This window comes from Chrysochloris asiatica, unplaced genomic scaffold (genome assembly GCF_000296735.1).
Source record: "Chrysochloris asiatica unplaced genomic scaffold, ChrAsi1.0 scaffold00003, whole genome shotgun sequence".
Lineage (NCBI taxonomy): Eukaryota > Metazoa > Chordata > Mammalia > Afrosoricida > Chrysochloridae > Chrysochloris > Chrysochloris asiatica.
The window spans coordinates 29,908,305-29,918,100 of record NW_006408521.1 but is presented as its reverse complement, the minus strand read 5'-3'; the positions used below and the strand labels follow the sequence as shown (position 1 = coordinate 29,918,100).

The window sequence follows — 9,796 nt, the reverse complement described above, 5'->3', positions numbered from 1 at the left end:
CCTGGCTCCCTATCAGTCTGGCTGAGAAAGGAGTGGAAGGGCTGGCTGGTCTAAGTCTAAGTAGTTGTGTCTACTTCCAAACCTGTGAGCACTGAACTAGCTCATGGGATGAGAGAGAGAAGGGGGAAGAGGCTGGCTAATGCAGGGAGGTATGTGTGGACTCCCAAGTTTGTAGCTGGTACCCATTTGATCCAGCTCAGTTGGCTAGGGCTGAATTGACCAGAACCCAACCAAATGAAGAGTAAGATGACACTGTGAGCTAGTGTAAATAGCAATTTAAATTTAGGCTTGTTCTAGACTGGACTTTTCCTTATGGATTCAAATGCTCAAAGTTCAACCAGAATGGAAGACTCTTCAGATCAAGGAGCATGTTTATTTCCTCAGAGTACTCGGCTGATGTTAAGTGTTGTGGAGTTGGTTCCGACTTACAGCAACCCTGTATAGGGTTTACAAGCAGCAACCTTGAGGTTCAAGCAGACCTTGCAGTGGAACACATTAACCCACAGTGCCACACCAGGACTCCACTGGGCTGACAAGGACAGATAATTTAGAAAGTAGAGATCCAAAATGGAAAGCGATAAAGGCATAAAGTGACCAGCTTACAAGACTCTATGGGTGTGCTTACAATTAAAATAGTAGTTATAGGGAAAGCTAATCCTTCAAGTATGAAAGGGAGCAAATGGCTAGAAGCTTGATATGGCTCTTCTACCCATAGTATTTGTCACTCCTACCAATCTCTTTTCCTGATGGGACTGGGTAAGAGAAGGTGGGAGAAGGTGCTGATAAGATTATATAATTCCAAATATATATATATATATATATATATATATGATTCCCTTATGAGCGACTGTTAACAGATCTAATTGTGATTGCAAAAACTTGGATTTCTAACATGGGTATAAAAGAAGCCATCAGAAGAAGCAAGGTGGGGAGGATCTCATTATAATCAAGGAACAGTCAGCAGCAGAGCCTATCTTCTGGACCCTGAGATCCTTGCACATTGAACTTCCTTGATCCAGCGACTGAAAGCTGTGATAGCAGAGGAGTAGCAGAGGAGTGGAACAGGAACAGAACCAATAGCCAGAGCACCTAGCCCATGAAGCAAGTAAAGCTTTTGGTCTTTTGTACAGGAAACTCAACTAGTTGAGTCGGGTGCCTCCAGGCACTTAATTGGGGCGCTAAGTCTGCTAACACAGGAGATATAGCTGAACACCATTAGAGCTGAGTGCCCTCATAAGTAGTTAATCATCGTTCTTCATTCCCTTTTTACATCTTAAGGCAAGCGACCTCCTCCGCTCCTAGCGAGATCCCCCATCCCAGACTCTCGGGGTGTAGAGGTGGGCTCGAAGCCCAAAATGCCACCGCCACTTGGCCTACCACAAAAGGCTCTACGGACCAGAGCGGGCAGACCCACGCCACTGCTCGCGCCACGTGGCTTCAGCAGGTCCAGTTCCAACCCGCGCTGCAGTCCCATCTGACTAGAATAAGGACAGAAACCTAAGTTCGTTTCCAAGGCAAGGGGCCTGAAGTGGACGTGGCAAGCGGCTTCCTGCCCAAGTGCACTTACCTGGTCCCGGGAGGCGTGCACTGAGACAGCTGCCACCAAATGCAACACACTTGGGAAGCCTTGGCTGGACACTGTAAGCCTCACCCGAGCCCCGCCCCAAACTCCTCCCTGACCAATCACAGGCTCAGTGGCCCCGGCAAGCCACGTGAATGGTTTGCACCGTTCTCCAGGTCTCTGGCAGCACGCTTGCGTGATGGGCAGGTCCTTGGTGCGCTTGCGCACTTTACTCCCAAAGCTGGACCCGCCTCTGTACCGCTGCTTTCCTCCTCCGCAGTGCGTGAGAGGAACGTCGGGGGGCGGTGCCGCAGCAGTTGCCCCTGGTAACGGGGAGGCAGGAGGAGGAGGAGGAGGGACTCAGCGGGAGGATGGTGAGTGTGGGGGCCCAGGCCCCTCTGGAACTAGCCGATCACCCTCCCGTTCCCAGGCGGGGTAATGCACTCTGAGCAACCTGTTGTCTGAGTTCTGGATCAGTTTTGGGGGATGGGTGGGGAGCCCCAAGGATGGACGCTAAAGGGAGGCCTGGGCCTGAGGATGAAGGCGGGGCTTGCAACGGGTCGTGGCTCTGGGAAGGGGTTGTCTGGGTGCGTGGCTGGCCCTGTACGAAGCTGGGACTCCATCATTGCTCTGGGGATAGGGATGAGGGCGGATTTGAGGAGTGATGAGAGCAGCTTCCGCACGTAGGCTTAGATCGTCAGGAATCCTCATCCCTGTGCCGGAGGAAAGGGGAGTCTGCTTGGGGCCAGGCCCAAAGCTGGGAGAAGGACCAGCGCTGATGCTCCCCTTTGATGTTGTACTTGCGAGACCAGATACCAAGGGAGATGGTAGCCTAGCATACCTCTTCCTTGGGAGATGAGGGCCCCTGGGGTGTGCAAGTCCCTGGGCACACAAAGAGGTGCTGCTTGAAAGGGATGCCTGGTGAATCCTAAACGCTCTTGGTGTCTGCCTGCTGTGTGCGCTTCTGCAATCTCAAGCTGTTTATTTGCTGAGAGTTTGCAGAATCTGGTTGGTGATGACCAGTTTCCTGTTCAATACTAATCCATATTGCTGTAGGCAAATTGAGACTGTTCAGTCTTCCAGTAATTTTTTTGGAACCTGTTGCAACTGTCAGATATGACCATACCAGAACCAAATATCTTAATACCAGTTTTGGGGGTGGGGTCTCTAAACTAAAAAGAATGGGGAATTCCAACTGGGAGTGGTCATCAGTTTGGGGCGAGACTTTTTCTCTGTTAGCCTTAATTAAAGCTTTTTCAAAGTGTAAATTATGGGTGACAGATTTGACACAGTGCCTTCTTGATACGGGAGAAATGTGGCAATCTGTTTCTATAAAGATTTATATCCTTTGAAGCCCTTTGGGGCTCTTCTATTCTTTCACATAGGTTCCCTATGAGTTAGATTCTAACTTATGATAGTAGGAAATGAACTTCCGTGATTTCCCTGCAGTTTCTTGGAGGGGGTTAAAATGGAATGAGTCGTTTTAGAACTTGTCAGTAAAAAAAATTGATTTTGAATTATTGAGAGCCGATTGGTTTGGTTTACCAACTACAAAGAGCTAATATTCAAATTTAATTTGTACCCTAATCTGAATTCCTTATTTTAAAAAATATTGATCAAATATATATATATATTAAGAAAAAATGAAATGCACATGAGGAACAATGAAATACATGTATCTTTACTCAAATTATCCAGTGAGAAAATTTTGATTTAAAAATGTTTTCTAATTGATTTTACATTGTCAGATTGTTACAAAAGTAGAATTATTTGATCTGAAGTTGCCAATCACATTTCACAGTTGCTACATTGCAGTTTTATTAACCTCAGGCTAAACAGATTTTTACAAGTGTTTTCTTTTTATTAATCGTTTATACATGAGCTGTCCATTAAAAGGCTAAGTTTTTCTCAACAAATGAGTACAAACATAAATATTTACACAGAAAATAACTGGAATTGAAAGGAAAAAGACATGCCAAACCAACAGAATGAAGTTTGCCATCATAGTTGAGAAAGACATGAGAGTTGGCTAACTTCTAGTTTATCAATTAAGTGGACTGTGTAGTTTTAAGGTTTATAATTTATAATTACAGGCCACAAAAAATTAAGTACTATTAATCTTTCTAGGTACAAATTAACATTCTACACAATAATTAGACAATGTATACAATAAATTGACAGTGTATCCAATATTGTATGTTAAGTGCCAGGGAGTTGGTTCTGACGGGTAATGACCCTAAGTACCACAGAACAAAATGCTGCTCAGTCCTTGTATCATCCTCACAACTGTTACTATGTGTGAACCATTGCAGCAGCCACTGTGTCAGCCCATCTTGTTGAGGGTCTTCCTCTCTTGCTGTATGTAACTTGTATTCAACAATCAAGACAAATTTTGATTTTATTTTTATCTTAACTAAAATGAACAATAAAAAATTAAGGCATAACTCTGGCTCAAAAATAATCCTCAAGTTTATCTACTTCTTTCCACCCTCACTAATGAGAGCTTTCTCACCCTTTCCTTTCCCAATAAGCTTTCACATGGATTCGGCCCTCTGCTTTGTCAAACCTTTCCCTTGCACCCTGGAACATGAAGAGAAATCAGAAGTGAAACAGGGCAGAAAAGTTATCCTGGCAGAGTAAATGTCAGAAATAATTCTGCAACTTGGTTGCAAGTTCAGGGATGCCAACAGTTATTGGAAGTAGTTACTAAAGTAGCCAGGGGCAGCGGAGGGGGTGGGGTGGGGAATTAAAGTAAAATATTCTAGGTTGTTTAACTGGTTTCCCAAATACTTTTTTTTTCTATCTCCAAAAGTATAAGCTATTCTTAAAACTAGAACATCAAATTTAAAGTCCATTGTCTGATTAAATGTGTCACATCTGATATCCCATAAGCCACTGTGATTAACTTTACAGCTAAAGAATGGGTCCCAGACTTTGCTGTTTTTCAATCATCAACTATAACTAATATATATTTTTTAACTTGGCTTACTGTGATTGGTTTCACAGAAAATTTAGGGTTAGCATGGTAAAATACTAAGAATGACAGTAATTTTAACACATAACTAATCACTATTTAAAATATTCCATAATTTTTTTGTGGTATATTTCCACATACGTTGTTAATGCTGTCGAGTTGGTTCTGACTCAAAGTGATCCTATATAGGGTTTCTGAGGAGCAGCTGACAGGTTTGAACCACTGGCCTGCGGTTAGCAGTCCAGTGCTTATCCTATGGCATCATACCAGGTCTCCTCCACATAGATTAACCTAGTGATACTATTGATAATATCTTCAACATCTGAGGATCATTCTCAGTAGCATTTGTATTTCCTGATAAGAAAATGGCCAGTACAAAAAGAAAAGCAAATACTGTTTTGAGTACTTGTCATGTGTTCTATACATTATCTCTCATTTAATCCTCTAACATTTTTTTCTTTCGATCTAAGTATTGCTCCAATTTTCTACATGAAACCAAGTTCAGAATTTGTAAAAAGTATAATGGGAGTGATGTCTGACTTCTAATTTCACAAGGGGCAAGTGGAATCAAGATCTACAACCCAAGACTGATTCCTGTGAGATGGAAATCAGACATGACTCCACCTTCCAAGCTTCTGATACCAACTGACCCTCCCATGGCACCCTCTACTTCTCTGCTGGGTTGGATAATTTATTGCAGTGACCACACAGAACTCACTGGCCACACGATTATGGGGTTTATTAGGGAAGTAGCACAATACTTAGAAGTGATCCATTTAGAAGTGACAGGAACCACTCAGAATACAATTCTTAATCAGGACTACTTGCTGTCTGCTACATGGCCCTGCTCAGGCCTTCTTGGACAAGTGTTACATTTCTTAGTACCAGTGGGTTGGGAGCCTAGCGCAGTCCAGGTTTAGAGTCTATCCCACTGGTCCAGCAAACCTTCGGCAGGAAGGCACACAGCTCTCTTTTCTCCACAGGCTAATGCCACGCTGTCTCTTGCTGGTCTCCTGGTTCTGCTGTCACTATTTCTCACCACCATCTCTCACTGTCTTCCATACCACAGCTGTCATTCTGCCTCCTAGGTCTAGAATGTTTCCAGCACAGGGATCCCAGCTCTGGTCCTGTCTCTCTTACTTGGTGGTAGTTAGTTTCCCCCTCTGCTCTGAGACTGACTCTCTTATTAAGTCTTTTAAGCCTAGCAGGATGGCAAAATTGACAATCCCTTCTTTAGGGTTCCATATACCTTCTTTGCATAGGCCCACCCCCAGGGGTTCCATGTACCTTGTTTACATAATGAGCAGGCTCTCCATTCTCCTTGGTGGGCCAAAAGGCACATTATTTGCATACTCACACAAAATTATTCTGTAGGAGCCAGAAGACCATGGCAAGAAAGGCCATACTAAAACAATCCATCACACTACAGGGTTACACAAGGAGCTCTGGTAGTGTGGTGGTTACAAATCAGACTGCGAGCCTCAAGGTTAGCAGTTCGAAACTACCAGCTGTTCCACGGGAGAAAGATGAGGCTTTCTGCTCCCGTAAAGATTTACAGCCTCAGAAACCCTGTACAGGGTCACTATGAGTCAGAACCGACTCCATGACAAACAACAACAACAGGGTTACACATAAAGGAAACTTGTATGCAAGTCTATGAGACTCTAACCCATAATGTTGTTTTCCTTAGGTTTCTCGTGATGTGGGAACCCAGTCTTCCTGAGAAAATTCCCATATTCTATTCCTCAGGAAACATTTTGCATTAGAATAGAAGTAATGAGAAAGATAAAGTTTGGATAAGGGTTCCTAGAGATGAATAAGGACTCTCTGGACAGCACCAAGTTTTTCAGAGTTTCCCACCCACTGCTGTTGAGTTGATTCTGATTCTTAGTGACCCTGTAGAAAGTAGAACTGCTCCATGGACTTTCCAGGATTCCTGCTGTGGTGCTGTGGGTTAATGCGCTGGACTGCAAAGTCGAGTTGAACCGCAAGGTTGGTGGCTCAAGCTCACTAGTTGCTCCTCGGAGACCCTATAGAGGGTCATTATGAGTCGGAACTGACTCATAGGTACTTAACAACAACAACAAATCTTTACAGAAACAGACTGCTTCAACTTTCTCCTGTGGAGCAGCTAGGGGGTTTGAACCACTAAACTTTCCATTCAACAGCCTGTTAGCACTTAACCCACTGTGCAGCCAGGTCTCTTTTTTTAATAGTTTAGTGAGGTTGAAATAAATTAACATCAATTACATTTAAGCTAGTTCCTGGAAATGTTTGTACTTGACAGTTGGCCTAGTAATTGTAATATTTACATTTTGGCTGCTCAGGTCAGCCACTTGTATTTTCCATATACCAACACATTTTCTCTCCTTCCCCTCTTACCCGCACTACCAGTTTCTCTGAATGACCTACTTTGTAAGGTTGAAATCTCTAGCATATCTGTGCATGATTCGCCTGTAGAAAAGTCCCTTTAAATGTTTTGTGGCTAACTCATACTAGTTATGTCCAGCAGGGTGCAGATAACTTGCACACAACACAATTAATTGAAGTTCTTGTTTCTTAAATTGCCTTCATTTGATGTCATAAGAGTATAAATTCTGAGAATGTAGACTCCCCTTAGATAACTAGTTTGCTTACTTTTGTACTTAGGACACATTATGGGTGCTTAATGAAAATTGATGTGGAGTCTTGGTATGGTATTATAGGAGAAGCACTGGTCCACAAGGTCAATTTGAACAGTAAGGTCAATTGTTCAAACCCACCAGCAGCAGCTCCTTGGAAACCCTACAATAACAACAACAATGGAAATTGAAGGAATGGATATTTTGTCCAAAAATGCGCTTTGAAAATAATTTTCTTGTTATTACTGTAAAACTTGGCCCCATGATAAATGTAACTTGTAATGGCTGTCTTTATTCATTAGACAATAATATATTTTTAAATACCATATTTTTTCTATGCTTTTTCCTCTAGCCTCTTAAATTAGCTTGCTTCTACCTTTTAGGGTGGAACTCTCAGATAATCTGTAAATATCCTCTTCCCTATTTAGCAAACCCTGTTACTCCTCTGATCCCTGTCCCCTATCCTCAGTAGTTGGGTTAATATAATGCTATGCTGTATTTGCTTTAGTCTTCCCTATGGGCTTTAGATGCCATTTCTCATTTTGATAGGAGACAATATTAACTAACCTTTCCATTTCTCTGTCATTTCACTTGAAGATGAAGTTAGTGAAGTTATAAAATTGGTAGATTCTTTCCCTAACTAGGAAAATTACTCATTAGAAATGGAAAAGTTGTGAATTCAATGCCATTGTTGTTATGTGCCGTTGAGTCAGTTCTGACCCATAGCGACCCTATACAGGGTTTCCAAGGTTGTAAATCTTTACAGGAGCAGAAAGCCTTATCTTTCTCCCGCAGAACAGCTGGTAGTTTTGAACTGCTGACCTTAAGGTTCACAGCCCGATTCGTAACCACTACGCTACCAGAGCTCCTTATTCAATGCCATTAGGTTGAAACATTTCTTTCAAATGGTTTCTTTCTCTCTGTGCTTTGTTCTCTCCTTTTAAGATGAATAGAAATGATCTTTCTCTCAAAAGTATTCCAAAAAGGCCTCAGACTATAGGATATTTGTAATTTGTAGTTGGTTTTATTTTTTTAAAAAAGAGACAAATCTGAAGGAGATTTTGGATCTTGGAAATTCATTAATTTTGTATTTCAAAATCACTAGTGATTTTGAAAATATTTTACAGAAAGCAGACTTCATGATTTTTCTACACTAGTGATTAATATGTGAGGAGATCTTTTACCTGTACTGTCAGTTAGTGAGTTAATATGCAGATAAATTCCAGTCATTTCAAACTTTACTGTAAGAGGTTATAATACTCTTTTTCCATCTAATCAGGAAGTCAGGATGTGTAGGGCAATGTATTTTCCCTCTTCTATGCCTTATTATTGTCACCATTCCCCTGAGGATTTCAGAGTTCTCATTTTAACTGTTCTGAAAGAGGGTATTATAAACAAGAAAAGGCAAACCAATCCCACTGTTGTTGTCTAGTCAGTTACAACACCTAGCAACCTTATGAATAAGAATGCCTGCAATATAACTGCTGAAAGCCGAAGCGCTCTCTTAGAGTTTCAAGAAGGAAGGTGTCAAAGTATTCAAGTCCAGATGAGATAAAAACAAAAGCAAAAAAGTGTCCATCTTTTTGTTTCAAATCTATGCAGTCTCTCTTCCTCAAATACTTTGGCAAAGAATTTGTCTTTCTACCTTAAACTAAACCTCCCTTTTGTTGCTGGAAAAAATTTAGTCTGATAAGTTAATGTGGTCCCTAACAAGTCAGTGCAGATACAGAGCTAGAACTGGTTTTTTAAAAAAAGTTTCTGAGGCCAAAAGGAATGCCTAATAATTAAATGTATTTGGATATAGTTGTTCAAAAGATGCAATTGTTGAGAATTATTTTACAGAAATATTATTTGATCTTAGTGAACAAACTAGTTTGAATTATTGCCTGGTGTAATATGAATAACAAATAGATCCATACTTCTACGATTCATCCTAAAGGAATTTCTGCTTGAGCTGAGAGATTAGTTTATATGCCCTTTAAGCCCTGGAATTCTTTGATTTTGTTGTTAACCATGTATTATGCCATATTAGAACAAGATGCCAGCTGTAGAACAGAAAAAATACCTATCATGCAAAAATTATGCTTTTAGCAAAAAAACAACATGATTTATTTATCTTTTTAAAAAAACAAACACACAATATAAAATACACAAAAAGATTTAGAGTACTAATTCTGGTTAAATTTTCATGATATTTGCTTTGTGAATAATTTTTACACAAAGTCTACTGTATCAGATTCCTCATCTGAAAAACACTGATAATCTATACCATGCACCTATTCTTACTATAAGGGTCTTATGAAAAGTTAAGTTACGGTAAGGTATTTGAACAAAGAAGTCTTAAACATGAAGTGTAATAGATCAGGTCTTCAAAAGAGAGCCTAAAGCAGTGTGAAGAGGCCTGGGGACTCTTGGGCCCAGAGACAGTGGTGTGGCCACGGAGGACTCAAGAGGAGAATGGAGCTACCAGCTGACGGGAAGAGAGGACATATGCACAGGAGTGCCCACACTTGCAGATGATACCCACGTGACCTGGACCGGATGACTGGATGATCAGAGCTCAACCAGGAGAGGAAAGAAGAGGAGGAAAAAAAGAAAAAAAGAGTGAGCTGATACAATCTGATGAACTTGACCTATACC

General features: G+C 41.3%; 1 protein-coding gene across 1 annotated transcript in view; it reads left to right on the top strand.

The window, feature by feature from the left end:
- The first annotated feature begins 1,830 nt into the window (after positions 1–1,830).
- ARL3 (ADP-ribosylation factor-like 3) overlaps positions 1,831–9,796 on the top strand; it is a 45,863-nt gene continuing 37,897 nt past the window's right edge. Inside the window, exon 1 of the mRNA XM_006831299.1 lies at positions 1,831–1,935. Coding sequence (XP_006831362.1) covers positions 1,933–1,935 — 3 coding nt within the window. The 5' untranslated portion in view covers positions 1,831–1,932. The remainder of the gene's footprint in view (positions 1,936–9,796) is intronic.